The sequence below is a fragment of the Chanodichthys erythropterus genome, chromosome 5, assembly GCF_024489055.1.
Source record: "Chanodichthys erythropterus isolate Z2021 chromosome 5, ASM2448905v1, whole genome shotgun sequence".
NCBI classification, from domain to species: domain Eukaryota; kingdom Metazoa; phylum Chordata; class Actinopteri; order Cypriniformes; family Xenocyprididae; genus Chanodichthys; species Chanodichthys erythropterus.
The window spans coordinates 8,870,180-8,886,404 of record NC_090225.1 but is presented as its reverse complement, the minus strand read 5'-3'; the positions used below and the strand labels follow the sequence as shown (position 1 = coordinate 8,886,404).

General features: G+C 36.8%; 1 protein-coding gene across 3 annotated transcripts in view; it reads left to right on the top strand.

Moving 5' to 3' along the window:
• The window catches only part of mark3a (MAP/microtubule affinity-regulating kinase 3a), a 40,762-nt gene that overhangs the window by 15,148 nt on the left and 9,389 nt on the right, over positions 1-16,225 (top strand). For 2 of the 3 annotated variants that reach the window (XM_067385924.1, XM_067385926.1), the window contains exons 5-16: positions 3,295-3,360; positions 3,452-3,522; positions 5,034-5,090; positions 5,313-5,549; positions 5,619-5,738; positions 6,856-6,955; positions 12,413-12,525; positions 12,610-12,760; positions 13,676-13,872; positions 14,492-14,595; positions 15,425-15,664; positions 15,866-15,892. In XM_067385924.1, coding sequence (XP_067242025.1) covers positions 3,295-3,360; positions 3,452-3,522; positions 5,034-5,090; positions 5,313-5,549; positions 5,619-5,738; positions 6,856-6,955; positions 12,413-12,525; positions 12,610-12,760; positions 13,676-13,872; positions 14,492-14,595; positions 15,425-15,664; positions 15,866-15,892 — 1,483 coding nt within the window. The remainder of the gene's footprint in view (positions 1-3,294; positions 3,361-3,451; positions 3,523-5,033; positions 5,091-5,312; positions 5,550-5,618; positions 5,739-6,855; positions 6,956-12,412; positions 12,526-12,609; positions 12,761-13,675; positions 13,873-14,491; positions 14,596-15,424; positions 15,665-15,865; positions 15,893-16,225) is intronic. The other variant, XM_067385925.1, reaches the window with a different exon arrangement.

The window sequence follows — 16,225 nt, the reverse complement described above, 5'->3', positions numbered from 1 at the left end:
TTTAGACACACTGTCGGTGGTACAGCATGAGAGAGCTTCATGGTGTTTCACGACAGGCAGACGTTAAACAAAATGGGATGAAGTGGAACCTGCTTTTAAACGTGCAGAGGAGTATTTATAAATAAGAAATGATTTCCAAAGAGAGGAAAATATAGCTCACGGGGACGGGGCAGTAAAACCTCTCTTACAAAAATGATTGTGGTAGTATTATGGAACAGTACGGAGCTCCTAAAGGGACATGGTGAAGAAATAAAATATGAGATGAGCGAGAAATTATTTGGCAATGCTTTTGCATTCTCTCGCATATGTTTTGCGTTCCTCCGATAAACTTTGCGGACACTCGTTTTTGCGAGAGAACTCAAACATTTAGCAGGGGAATGCAAAAATGCAAAACCATTGACTATTTTCCATCCCATCTCCCATATTTTTTTCCACCACCTTGTCCCCTTAGGCTTAGGGAATCTGTACTGTGATGAGTTGATAACAGTTGATAATATCACAGTAGTTTGATTTATATAATGGTAATGAATGATTACCTTATTTATATGCCTTCTTTATATTCCAGTGTTTTTTTATTATTTATATCAGGGATGGACAACTCCGGTCCTGGAGGGCCCGTGTCCAGCAGAGTTTAGCTCCAACCCTAATCAAACACACCTGAACCAGCTAATCAAGGTCTTTAGGATTACTAGAAAGTTATAGGCAAGTGAGTTTTTATCTGGGATGGAGATAAACTCTGCAGGACACTGGCCCTCCAGGACCGGAGTTTTCCATCCCTGATTTATATACTATTATAGAATTATAGTATTTTTTTTTTTAATTACTTTGTGTTTATATTTTCAGTTGCAATTTTAAGTTTTAGTAATTTTGTTATGTGATTTGCCATTTCTATTATTAGAGCCCAAGCACCGATGGTGTGAGGACCCTATTGTAATTGTTCAGTCAAATATTCTTTTTCTCTGAAACAAATCTCATTTTTGAGGGCTTAAACATGCTCGAAACCTCATGAAACTTTGCACATGTGTCAGAAGTGGTGAAAATTTGCATCGTCTATTGGATTCAGAATTAGGTGTGGTAAAATGGCTCGATAACGGCACCTATAAAATTTCAATTAAGTGCCCTTCACGCTACATTTCACGTACAAGTATGAAATTCAGTAGACACGTTTAACAGCCCGATACAAAAAAAGTCCCAGGGTGCAAGATCTGAAAACCCCACAGGAAGTGAGATATTTTGAATGTTCTTTGCAAAATTTGTGCAGTTTTTGCCATTTCCAGACGTTGTACTTTAACAACTTACTCCTAGCGCTTTAATCAGATTAACATCATATTTGGTCAGTCTAATCTAAAGGCATTTGCGAAGTTAAATTGAAAAAAAAAAAAGAAAATGGCATGCTTTGCACTAGGGTTGGGCGATGTCCCATAAATTGGCAGTTGACGATGTTTACAGTAAAACATCGTGATTGACGATGATATTTTCGGGGGTGGGGGGATTGTATTTAAATTTTTCGTTATTATATAATTATTATTCTTTATTTTACTTTATTACTTTATTTAGTCCTTTTTCGCGTACGATTAGAACGTTCAGTGCAGTGCATCAAGTGATCAATTGCCAAATTCAAATGTGCGTGTGCGCTTTGGCTGGCGCTAAACCAGAGATGGACGTGCACAGCACTTTTCATATATCCCAAATATGCAGTGTTTTCACCCACATAATGTTTATTTTAGGTTTCGGATGTTTAAATACATATAAGATGTTGTGAATCTGTTGAGCCCATAACGTGTATAGCTCAACTAACGCAATCATTATAAAATTGTTTAAACAGCAAAACACATCCACTTTCACATTGACAATCGGAATATCAGATATTTCATGTTATAGTTAACAAATTAGTGAATATTTTGAATAAAAAAGGAAAACTGAAATAAAAGCAGATCATCAGTCATACAGCGCTGCGGTGTTTGTGACATGACAAGCAATGACGCGTCGCCATGGAAACAATAAAGTGATACGTTCTAAATAACGGTCGCCTTGAAAAACTCACGCTGGGGGGTCAGCCAGAATATTTTAAACTTATGTGCGAAAGGGTTATTTTATTTCCCAACTAATGACTCATCCGGGCTTTCCAATAGGTTGCACGTGAGGGGAATAAAAGGGGCGGAGCAGGGCGGGGGCGTGGCATCACGATGGTGTCTCTCCATCGTTATGTCGGTCAGCCATCGCGATGGACGATGACATCGTCCATCGGCACAACCCTACTTTGCACTGTAATTCACTCCCAGAAACACATTTAAATATGCCATGAAGTACCAAACATGCTAGAACCACGTTAAATCATGCAACACTTGGCTAAGTGCTAATGTGTGTGATTAATGCCACGAAACAGGAAGTTGTTGTAACTCAGGCATACAATGTCCAATTTGCTCCAAACTTCACATGATTCATAATAATAGTCCTGGCTTGAACATATCTACATGACAATATTCAGTTATAGTCAAAGCGCCACCTGTTGGCAACAGGAAATGTGGCACGTCGAAATGATATTTCTCCTGTATTTACTCACTTGCATGCATGTCACCCACTATTCACTGTTTTCCTAAGGCCACCAGGGTGCGAGGGCCCTTTCATCGCTGCTTGCAGCTTTATTTTTTTATATATTTCTTTTTAGCTTTTTTATTTCAGTTTTCATTTCAGTAATTTTAGTTCTTCAACCTAAACTTGTTTTATTTCAGTTCCCTGCCAAGGCAACATTTCTAATTTTTAAGTTTTTTCATCTAATATTTATATTCATTAATGAAAGAGATTTAATAGTTTTAGTTAACAATAACAACAACAGATGGTACTAAAATAAAGCATGGTACAAAATTGTCAATTTTATGGTACTTTTTTTCTTTTTTCTTTTTGTCTTTATATAAGAAAACAATAGTTATTAAATGGTTAAATACTTAAATGGTTGTCATTTTGCAAAAATAATTAAACGGTTTCCTAAACACTCCCTTCTACTGTTTAATCGCAGATAATTCCACTCCAAATCAGGGATGATGTTGAATAACATATGAAAAATGAATATAATCTGTCTGTTTAATTTTATTTTTTTAGCATTGTTTTTGTAAGACTTTTTTTTTTTTTTTTTACTTTATAATATGTAAACACTTCCCAATACATGTTTGATCTTGATCTTCTAAACAAGTCTTAAAGATAGCAAAATTTGGACCTGATTTGACCTGAAAGAAACCTTTTTCCTTTGCCTGCATTTTCTTTCTTCTCTATAATTCCCTGTATCTTTCTTTATAGTCAAACTGTTTGAGGTGATAGAGACTGAGAAGACGCTGTTTCTTGTGATGGAATATGCCAGCGGAGGTAAGTGTGTGTGTGTGAGAGATGGTTTCTTTTTGTGTTCTTGTCTACTCTTGGTCTTATCTCTGACCTCTCTGCTCTGTGTGTCATGCAGGTGAGGTGTTTGACTACCTAGTGGCTCATGGGAGGATGAAAGAGAAAGAGGCCAGAGCTAAATTTAGACAGGTGCAGTTCTCTTACTGTTTTCTTTCAACATGTTTGGTACGCATAGTGTGAGTTTAAAAGAGCCTCATCAGCCCACTAACCACATGCATATTGTGACTGTTATTACATTAAATCTTACAAAAGCCCTTTGACACAAGAATGTGTGGTTACTCAATAATGTCACTGCACTAAAATGTGGAGCGACTGAAGAAACTGACATTAACGTAGTTAGAGATGTATTACATTCAACTGTGCCGTATTATGTGCACTCAGAGCGTGTTCAGTGTGTTGCGTGATATGTTAACTGGGGATAGTGCGGTTAGTCATTATCAGCATGGTTGAGTGTGGCCAATTCTGTGAAAAAGAGTCAATCAATGCGAACCATTGAATTTCGGAAAAAGCTATTAATGCGAGTAGACGACCCATGACGAGCATTGTCTGGACCAATGTTCTTTTCCTAATGTTTATTTAGAAATATCTATGTGTTACTATGGTCTGATTGGATGCAAACGTCAACGTTTCCACATGAATTTATTAATATTAAGTGGTCAATAGCTAAAGTAGTTACGGTTTTGCCAGTACAAAAGGTAAGTCTAGGTTAGTGTGTTAATGAAGAGTGTCATTTCTGTGCCAGTAGTGCAGGCTGTGCACTTATTTTTGTGTGGGTGTTTGGTGCTGGTGGCCTTGAAAAGCTCATTAGCACAAATTATAATTTATTAGCATACAGAAGAGTTATTATTAGCATTATTTGATGAATAGAACGTTTAAAAAGTTTATAAGCAGCATTTATTTGAAATGGAAATTTCTTTTAGTGTCACATTTTGATCAATTTAATGTGCCCTTTCTGAATAAAAGTATTAATTTCTTAAAAAAAAAAAAAAAAAAATTACTGACACCAAACTTTTGAACTGTAGTCTATAATAAAATAAAATGTATGTAATAAAGTTGAATCATTTATCATTCACTCATTCGTTGACCCACATGACATAAAATCTACCGATGAATCACTTCCTTTAAAGGGATTAAAAAAAAAAGAAGTCACCCTCAAGCCGTCTCAGATGTGTATTATTGACTTTCTTCCGTGGAACATAAACAGAGATTTTATGGAAAAATAATCTCTGTTAGTCCATATAATGCTAGTGGGTGGATTCAAAAACTCTGAAAATGAACATGATGGTAATTCACATAATGAATCAGTGTCTTATAAAGTGAAACGACAGGCGTGTGTAAGAAGAATACTATTATTTTACACTTTTTAATCTATAAACCATCTCTTCTGTCAGTTGTTAAATGGGGGTTCATGAGTTCATGCTTTGCGTTAATGCACGCTATAAACCGTGATGTAAGTGCGCTGTGAAACTCATAACAAAAATGTTGTAATAAGGTTATTAGTTATTAAATACCATTTAAAAGGTAATACAACTGATCGAATATATACAATTATTTAATGACCTTTATCCTGATTTTTTTTTTTTTTTCAGTGTTTTTTTTTTTCCCAAACAGATGATATGATTTATTATTGTTTTGTACAGATTGTGTCAGCTGTGCAGTATTGTCACCAAAAACACATTGTACACCGAGACTTGAAGGTAAGCAGTTGTTGTTTGTTCTCTTGTTTTTGTGCATAAACAATAAAAAAAAGGAATTTGACATTGTATTAAAGTGTATAGGTGTACCATTGGACATTTAATTAAAAATTCTTCAGAAAATGATTCTCAAATCTATTTTCACTTTTCTTTAGGTTTTCAAAACCTTTTGGAGTCTACTTTTTTTCTTCTTCTTCTTATCCCTCTGTGTTTTTTTTTCCCCAGGCTGAAAACCTGCTGCTAGATGCTGATATGAATATAAAGATAGCTGACTTTGGCTTCAGTAATGAATTTATGGTGGGAAATAAGCTGGACACGTTCTGTGGCAGCCCCCCTTATGCTGCCCCCGAGCTCTTTCAGGGTAAGAAGTATGACGGGCCGGAGGTGGACGTGTGGAGTTTGGGGGTCATACTCTACACGCTGGTCAGCGGCTCCCTGCCCTTCGATGGACAGAATCTCAAGGTTTTAACCTTCCTTTATCAATGTCTATTTGTGTCTGTCACTGTATACTTACAGCTGTCTATTACACAGGAACTGCGTGAACGTGTGTTACGTGGTAAATATAGGATCCCTTTTTACATGTCGACTGACTGTGAGAATCTTCTCAAGAGGTTCTTGGTTCTAAACCCAGCCAAGAGAGGAACGTTAGAGGTTAGTCTTCCTTCCTTTTTGTGTTTGGCTGTACCTCCTTTGTTTATCCTTAATCAGCATGTGTCAGACATTTTTCATAATGCCTGTTTAGTACTGAAGACAGGGCTGAGCAATGAATTGACTATACCAGTATAGATTTTAAGCACCATCATGCATTCATAACTTTAAATAATTTGTATCATTGCTCAAAAATATTTCAGTGATATTATCTGTTGGTAATTGTTGTTTAATAATGTGTAATGTGCTGAAATATTCTGTTCATTCATTTATTTATTTATTTTTTTAGCTTCATTTTTACTGTATTTTTACTTTACTGTATATTGGTTTAAAAAATGTAATCTAATTGGCTACCATGTTTTTACTTTTGGTTGTACTGATGGTTCCTTTGATAAAAATTACCATTTTAAGCCATTTCAGAACAAATATATACATTGCTGTTCAAAAGTTTTGGGTCTAGGTAATTGTTTTTTTTTTGTTTTTTTTTTAAAGAAATTAATACTTTTAATGCATTAAATTGGTCAAAAGTCACAGTAAAGGCATTTACAATTATATTATAAATATCAATAATTTGAAATCCATTGATTTCAATAATTTTAAAAGAAAATTCAGCTTTGCCATCACAAGAACAAATTTAAAGTAAATTTAAATTGAAAATATAGTAAAATAGAAAGTTTTTTTTAAATATATATATATATTTCACAATATTACTGTTTTTATGGTATTTTTATCAAATAAATGCAGCTTTGGTGAGCATTAGAGACTACTTTCAAAAGCATTAAAAAAACAAACTGACCCCAAAGTTTTGAACAGTAGTGTAAATGAAAATAATGAAATATTATTCTGTTTATTTGATTTGATTTTTTTTTTTTTTTTTTTTTTATTAAATTTTTATTTTAAACATTTGTAATCTAATTGGTTTGGTTGCAATGATCATTCCTCTTATAATTACCCATTTGATGCATTTCAGAGCAAATATATACATATCTCGATATACTGAATACCAAGGGTTGAAAAATAGTGAGTTATAAATTGCTAGCTATATCAACCAACCCTAGACTGTCAGCCACTGTGATGAGTCTCAAGCTGGAGTTGATTGTTTCTGAACTTTCTCCTTCAGCAAATCATGAAGGAACGCTGGATCAATGCTGGCTTTGAGGACGATGAGCTCAAACCCTTCCTTGAGCCAGAGGCAGACATTTCCGACCAGAAGAGAATAGGTAAGAGGAAACTTGACTGTAATTAGGTCTTTTGCCACCATTTCAGTAGTCTCACGTAGCCAGACCTTCAGACTGGCGGCAGAAAATCTAGACTCCATTGTAGCTTTCATTGGCCAAGGACCGCCCAAGAGGGCATTTGACGTCACATAAAGCAACCAATCACAGTTTTTGTTCCACACCATGTTACGGGCCGTGAAAATGTAACGTCGACGTCAGACAATAACAGTTTGGTGTCACAACCACTTTATAGTCAAATAATGTGATACACACATTTCCCGGAAATCCTGTAAAAGTCAACCAATCAGATGACTGCTTTGAAACTCCCGATGTGTTTCCCATTTTGTGTGCCTTATCCATCAGATGTCCAACCAATGGTCTGTGGGCATGATGTCTGAAGCTGAGACTACCATTTCAATGTTCATTTGCATGCAAGAAAGGCTTTTTGCGTTGTCAACTTTTGAGCCGCCCTCTGTTCGAGCAGGTCGAGGGAGATTTATATTTATATCCACACTCTTATCACAACACTTGAGAGAAAATATCCAGAGACAGTGAAATGAGGGCGTAGGGAGCATACATGTTAGTGTGCGGTGTTGCGTAATACCCAGCAGCTGGCTCCCTCATCTATCGACGTCTCTGATGTCTTCTCCTCCCTCTCCCGCTCTATCACAGCGAGGATCTCCCCATGTAGCAATGTGATATGATCACATGTCTCCAAGTACGCGAGCTTAGCTGGCATGAGCACAAGGCATTGCGGTGCACCCGAGCTTTGCATGCTTATCTGCAATCGGTCCTCTGCTCCTCATGTACGCCAGTCTGCGTAACCACACATGCACATGCTGACACACCTGGTTGCTTATTGAGGAAACTGCAGGAACAAGAGCACTTGAATGTGGAAGCCAGAGTTAGCTGGTCTTTTCTAGCCTCCCGCCCCCATTTTGAGAGAAGCCTCACGTTGAGAGGAGCATGCTGGAGCTTGGCAGCCCTCCGCGGTCCTTTTGTGTGTGTGGAGAGGAGGTGAAACGGGAAGCTTCGGTTCTTTTGAAGGAAAGCACTTAAGTCAACCAACATATGGATTCCCATGAGCCCATTAAAAGTCAAGTCTGAGAGAGAGGAGGAGGCTTAATTCAGGCTCATGAAATATATCTTTCCATCCTGTTTCACTCTGGAACATGCATTAATAGAGAGCTCTCCATCACACAACATCCGACTGGTCCTTCGTTCACTACACCCAGTGCCTCAACATATGGATGCCTTTTTGAAAGCTCAGTCCTGAGCTTCCTGACCATTTCTTTAGGTTATTTAGTTGTGTTCTGTTTAAGTTAAAATAGAGTATAAAAATACTGGCTAATCACAGTGTTTATTTATGCATTTGGAAGCATTTATGCATTTCTTTTTTTATCCAAAGAAACTTTCAGTGCATTGAAGGAATTCATTTGATCAGGTCATGCATTCCCTGGGAATCGAACCCATGTCTTTGACGTTACTAGTGCCATGCCCTGCTATTTTAATCATGAAAACTTGCTTGTTCTGGAATATCTACCAGTGAAGAGAAAAGATGTTTTATTACGTTGTCTTTAGTTACTGACGGATGAATTGAAATTATTTTGTGTGGTAACTGATATGCCACAGATTCTTTTTCCTTGAATCTGGAACTATAATGATACCTGAACCTGAATCAGCAAATTAAATGATTCCTGTCCCTGTTCAATTTATAACTTGTTTAGTGTCTTTTATACTTTATAGTTGAGCTGCCATAGCATTTCAGGTTTCCTTTTTGCCTAAATAATTGATACCTTACATTAAGATTCAGTTTATTAATATTAATGGTTGCATTTTATTTTACAGTATGTGCATTTACCATGTATTTACAGTGTCTATACCCCACAAAACACTGATTAATATAGGGTAAGAGAAATGGACTTAATATGGGTTAAGGTTAGTTCAAGAGGTCTCAAGTTTAGGGACAGAAAAACAAGAATCATGATATGGCTTAATGTGATTTGATTATTAAACTTCAAAAGGCTATGATTTAATTGAATGTGCGTCCTGTTGATGAATTATAACATTATTCAATTGAAAACTCAACGTTTCTTTGAAATTCACCCTAATGAGCGCAGCTGCTTTGTATACAGGGTTTACCAGGGTAACCGCTATGTTTTTGCTGTTCCATAAGGGCCACCTACTGTCAGAGTGAATTTGCATTTTCATTCAGCCCACAGCAAAAATGGAAACATATTTTTACGCAACATACGCAGTGTTGTTAACCGGTGGAATATACCCATAACCATTTATAACTTTAAACCATTTTTTTTTATTTTTTTTTTTAAATGAATGAGTCAAAGTCTGAAATGTGAGGTTTATGATTATATTTATTATATTATATTATATTATATTATATTATATTATATTATATTATATTATATTATATTATATTATATTATATTATATTATATTATATTATATTATATTATATTATATTATATTATATTATATTATATTATACATAATTAGCCTCAACCTGGATTTAAACTTAATTTTATTTGTGCAGGTCTTAAAAAGCCTTAAATTTAAAAATAAATAAATAAATAAATAAAAACCCTGCAGATACTGTTCAAGAGTTTTGGGCCAGTAAGATTTTTTTTTTTTGTAATGTTTTTAAGTCTCTTATGGAAAAAGAAAAAATGCGCACATCCCAACTAAACTCAGGGCAGGTGCTCGATCATAAAGTAACTCCAAAATAAACCAAAAAAGAACTGCACACTGCCATTGCTGCTCTCAGAATTTAATAAAAAGACAACGTTTCGACCAAAGAGGTCTTCGTCAGGTCAGGCAAACAGTAGATAGATCTACTGTTTGCCTGACCTGACGAAGACCTCTTTGGTCGAAACGTTGTCTTTTTATTAAATTCTGAGAGCAGCAATGGCAGTGTGCAGTTCTTTTTTGGTTTATTTTTAAGTCTCTTATGCTCACTAAATATTTTGTTTGATTAAATATTAATAACAATAATAATAATATATTAGTAATATATGAAATAGCATCATAATTTAAAATAACTTTTAATTGTTCATACATTTTAACGTGACGTTTATTCTTCAGTGTCACATGATCCTTCAGGAATCATTCTAAGATGCTGATTTGCTCCTTAAAGGTATAGTTCACCCAAAAATGAAAATTTGGTGTTTATCTGCTTACCCCCAGGGCATCCAAGATGTAGGTGACTTTGTTTCTTCATTAGAACACAAATTATGATTTTTAAAGGGATAGTTCACCCAAAAATGAAAATTTGATTTTTATCTGCTTACCCCCAGTGCATCGAAGATGTAGGTGACATTTTTTCTTCAGGCGATCACAAATGATGATTTTTAACTGCAACCGCTGCCCTCTGTCATTCAAATAATTGCAGTAGATGGGAACTTCATCTATAAGAGTGCATAAACCTTGCTTAGACAAATCCAAATGAAACCCTGCGGCTCATGACGACACATTAATGTCCTAAGACACGAAACGATCGGTTTGTGTGAGAAACCGAACAGTATTTATATATTTTTTTTACCTCTAATACACCACTATGTCCAACTCCGTTCAGCTTCCGGTGAGTGAGGTCAGATCGCGCTCTGACAACGGAAGTGATGTCTCGTGCTCATTGAAGAATATGGGCGAGACATCTCTTCCGTCATCACAACGCGTTTTTTGACCTCACTAGCAGGAAGCTGAACGGAGTTGGACATAGCGGTGTATTAGAGGTAAAAAATTATATAAATACTTTTCGGTTTCTCTCACAAACTGATCGTTTTGTGTCTTAGGACATTAATGTGTCGTCACGAGCCGCAGAGTTTCACTTGGATTTGTCTATGGAAGTTTTATGCACTCTTATAGATGAAGTTCCCATCTACTGCAATTATTTGAATGACAGAGGGCAGCGGTTGCAGTTAAAAATCATCATTTGTGATCGACTGTAGAAAAAATGTCACCTTCATCTTGGATGCACTGGGGGTAAGCTGATAAACATAAAATTTTCATTTTTGGGTGAACTATCCCTTTAACTTCAACCGTTCCCGTCTGTCAGTCGTATAATGCATGCCAGTGGGAACTACATCTATAAGAGTAAAAAAAAACAAACATGCACAGACAAATCCAAATGAAACCCTGCGGCACGTGACGACACATTGATGTCCTAAGACACGAAACGATCAGTTTGTGTGAGAAACCGAACAGTATTTATATCATTCCTTACCTCTAATACACCACAATGTCCAACTGCCTTGAGCATCCGGTGTGTGAGGTCTGAAAACGTGCTTTCATGCTGGAAGTGATCTCTCGCACGTATATATCAATGAGAGTGAGAGATCACTTCCGGCGTCAGAGTGCATTCAGACCTCACACACCGGATGCTCAAGGCAGTTTGACATAGTGGTGTATTAGAGGTAAAAAATGATATAAATACTGTTCGGTTTCTGCATGCAAACTGTGATACTCTTTTTATATAGGAAGTTCAAAAGAACAGCATTTATTTAAAATGGAAGTCTTTTGTAACATTTATAAATGATTTTACTGTCACATTTGGTCAAATCAATGTGTCATTGCTAAATAAAAAGATTGGCTTCTTTCAAAACAAACAAACAAAAAATCTCTTACTGACCCCAAACATAAGAAGGATAATTATTAGATTGTGCTAAAAATTGTGCAGTTATTTCATGTTAGTCATTGCATTAGCTAATGTTAACATAAAGAACCTTATTGCAAAGTGTTACCTAATAAATATCTTTGTTAAAACAGGAGGTACAGCTTGTTCATTTTTTGAGTAACACTGAATAGGACGGATCTGTGTATTGTTAGCATGTGTAGGTGGAGCGGATGACTCAGTAACATTCTTACAGATAAACTGGATTTATCTCTGTGTATCAACCTACTGGTTTGTGGTTTATAGTGTCTGCATAACAACTGAGGGGGTGTGTGTGTGATACGGTTATGCTAACATTTCAAATATTTAATTCTCCTCAATCACTAAAAGAGTTAGGGTTGTCTGTTTTGGTAGATATCGCCCCTCATTCATGTTTTTATTACAGATGGTGTGTGATCACTTGTGCTCAGGTTTTTTCATAATACTTAGGAACAATTTATTAATAATTTAATAATACTTAACATAAACCCCCTAACCCTATGTATAAGCAATAATAATAGTAATGTAAAAAATGTTGTTGTGTAGAGGCTCTAAAGGCTGCTCTGTGCATTCTCAATTTTGTTTAAATACATGATGCCCCACAAAAGCCTGACTCACTTCAGTCCATAATATTAAAGTATATGTTTATAATTGCTGTGTGAATGCATTTATGCCACCTCTGAGCAGCATTAAACAGTCTTTGTAAAGACACCTAAATAACATTTCAGAAGTGCTTCTGTGCCGCCTTTGCAGGCATTAAACTGGTCTGTATTTTTTTTGTGTGTGTCATTCTCCAGATGTGATAGTGGGCATGGGCTTCTCCAGAGAGAAGATCCAAGAGTCTTTGTCCAAAATGAACTATGACGAGGTCACAGCCATATACTTACTGCTGGGCAGGAAGACCAATGAGGTGAGCTGCTAGTGAAGAGTGGTTACTTATAACTGATTTTATGGTTTACAGTACAGGTGTGACTTGATGTTTTTGCATGTGTAGGAGGTCAGTGACTCCAGCTCCAATAGTAATCTTTCCGTGGCGAAGACCAGGCCCACCAGTGAGATGAACGGCCAATCACCTTCTCATATGAAGGTCCAGAGAAGCGTCTCCTCCAGTGAATCCAGAAAATCCAGACGCCATAGTGATCAAGGTGACTTTCTCTTTACATACTGACAAACATTAGCCCCTTTTTTGGATCCAAACTGTGGGTATATGCACAGGATATGAATTGAATACAAATGTTGATTACATGATGTATCTGTGATTAATTCAAGTGTCCCTGTTATGCTTTTTTGGATATTACCTTTCATTTTGTGTGTAATATAGCTGTTTGTAAATGTAAAAGGTCTGCATATTTTCAAAGATCAAAGTGTATGATAAATGTCATTGTTTCCCAAAAGAATGAACTGATTCTGAACTTCCTGAAATGAGTCGTCAGTAATTCCAGCCTTACTTCCTTCACAAACCTACATAGATTTGCATAATGCATTATGACAGCCTATGGTCTTTATTGGCAAACAACTTCTACTTTGTCCCGCCCTCAAACATTGTAGCTGTAGCTGAGGACTGGAAGAGTTTTTCTCATTATTGACATGTGGAAAAGACGCTGTTTTCTGCGCTGCTAAAGCAAATCTATGCTGGAATTGATAAAGTAAAACCGACGCCATCGTTGCTGTTCGTATCACTGCGTATCAAGTGCTGAGGGAGCTCCAGAGCTGAAATTCAGATATGGTAATGGGCGTTTTGTTTCTGACACGCAATGTAAGATGTAGCAATCGAGGAGCAGAGTAGCTCTCAAAAAGAGACGTCTCAAAAAGGAGCGGTTTAGAGAAACTGAATCCTTTATCGAACCGTAAAGAGGTGATGCTGCAATGTATATAATGAGAAGATTAAATTGTTTTTTGACCTTGGATGCATGTAAACCTAATGAAGGAGACTTCCAAAACAAAAATAGGAACCTTTTAAAGTAACATAATAGGGGTGCTTTAATTAATAGGCTTATGTATTTGCAGAGAAAAACCCTGAAATGTTTCTCTCTTTCATTCACTGTCTTTCTCCTTCACAGTTGGTGGTGTGGTCACTAACTCAGCACTCAGTAACTCCAAGAGGACGGTCCCTGTCACAGCCGATGGTGATGTCAAACAGGAAGGTGGAGTCACAGCACGTAAGCCACCCACTCACAGCCCCCCCAGCCCACTCCAGGGTAACACCAACAAAACAGACATACCAGACCGGAAGAGAGGCAACTCCATCACACCTAATGTAAGTTCACCCTCACTGTTTCTGTCATTATGTATAGTGCAAATAACGAACTACCGTAAAGAGTTTGGGTTCAGTAAGATTTTTTAAGTATTTTTTATTATTCTGTAAGGATGCATTAAATTGAGCAAAAGTGACAAGACATTGATATTTTTACAAAATATTTTTATTTAAAATAAATGCTGATCTTTTGAACTTTCATCATAGAAAAAATGTATTATGGTTTCCACACAAATATTAAGCAGCACAACTGTTTTTATATATACAACATTGATAATTATAAGAAATGTTTCTGAACAGCAAATCAGCATATTAGAATGATTTCTGAAGGATCATGTGACACTGAAGACTGGAGTAAAGATGCTAAATTCAGCTTTGACATCACAGGAATAAATGACATTTTAAAATATATTCAAAAAGAAAACATTTATTTTAAATTTTAATAATATTTAATTTCACAATATTACTGTTTTTACTGTAGTTTCAAATCAAATAAATGCATCCTTGCAATTTTCAAAAACATTAAAAAAAAAATCTTATCCCAAACTTTTGAACAGTAGTGTACATACATTTCCTATGATGTAGTAGAGCATTACACCTGTGTTTTTTTGATTTCACACAGAATAACTCTGGATCAGGAGGCATGTCAAGGAGAAACACATACGTGTGCAGTGAGAGAAACAACACAGACCGCCTTTCTGTCATTCCTAACGGGAAAGAGAACAGGTACAGCCTGCCCTTCCTGTGTCCTAAGTGATGTACTTAATATTTAACACACATTTATTCAATTTGCCACTTTTATTCACAGCCATTTAAAGGTGCAGTAAGCGATTTCTGAGAAACACTGTTGATATTTGAAGTCAACCCCAAAAAACACAACCCATCCCTTCATTGCTCCGCCCCCAAAAGCACGAACACACAATGCAAGAGTGGATGTCTCTACATAAAATACAGTACACGACCATATTCAAGCAATAGTTGGTTGTTAGTCACCAGCAGCACACCAGCTCCAGACAAACAATGACATTCAAACTTGTCAAAACTGTCCTGTTACTACAACTAACATACAGCAGCATATCTTGGTTCTGTGAAACGGCAAAGCAAATGTTACTCGCATATGGAGCAGAAACATCGCAACCTCGCCGTCTGTTTTCAGGTCTTAGGTCTCTTCAGAGCTGACAAGTGTTTCTAATATTAACGCAGATCCTAAAGCTCTTACCTAATCATAACCCTTCTTTTTCCAGTGATATTCCTCTGCCCTTTTCTGTTTTGTATTGTCTCTCATCCATCTCTCTTTCTACAGTCTTTCTACAAATCTCCCTTTTGCTCATGAGCGTTTACGCCCCCTACTGCTGATTGGAAGTGTGATGTGGTGCTCAGTCTGATCCACTTTCAGCAGCGTTTCTCAGAAATCACTTACTGCACCTTTTAAAGTGCATTCAGGGTGTATTTTATCATGTTGTCCAAACTGTAGCTTGCGCCTTGCTGTGCCAGTTGTGTTACAGTAACACATCCGATTTATTAAAACCAAGCCTGATTTTGTCCCTGTCTTTAGTGTGTCTTTGTCTCCTGGCTCACGTGACCCTGGTGCCTCCACTCACAGCATCAGCACTGCTGCCACACCTGATAAAACGCGATTCCCACGAGGCTCCGCAAGCCGCAGCACCTTCCACGGACAACTGAGAGATCGTCGCACGGCCACCTACAACGGCCCACCCGCCTCGCCTACGCAGCCTCGAAGCCGCGGTAACGCCAACAACCTGCTCACCAAGCTGACCTCCAAACTCACACGCAGGTAAACGCACATTCACATGCATAAACGCTTCAGTTTTTACAGTGCCAAAGCCATTCAGTTTAGGCCTAACTTTTCCTTCCTGTTTCCTGACCTCCTTCTTCTTTTATTTGTATTTTTTTCTCTAAGGGTTCATTAGAAATGGTTTAATTTTGTCCATCTATGTAATGTCTATCCTTTTTTTTTTTCATTCTTGTGTTGTAGAAATATGTCATTCAGGTTTTCCAAAAGGTAGGCCATTGAGTTCATGGGCTGTAAATCTGTCTTTAACGTAATGAGAGGAGTCCAGGGGCTGACGCACTAACCCATAGTGATTTGATTGCAGTGATTTGGAGTTTAATGCTCTCTCAGTTGTTGATTACAGCATGCTTTAAAACACTGCCTGCATCCTAGTGTGGCCAAATCAAATCAATCTACCGCTCTTTAACTGATTGCTACTAATCAAAATGTTTGCATGACCCAAGCTGATTGTGCAAAACAATGTGTATGACTTATTCTGACATTACGAAAAACACTTCATTCGAATCTGATTCCACAAAGACTTTGGTACATTCTCAGCTGTAT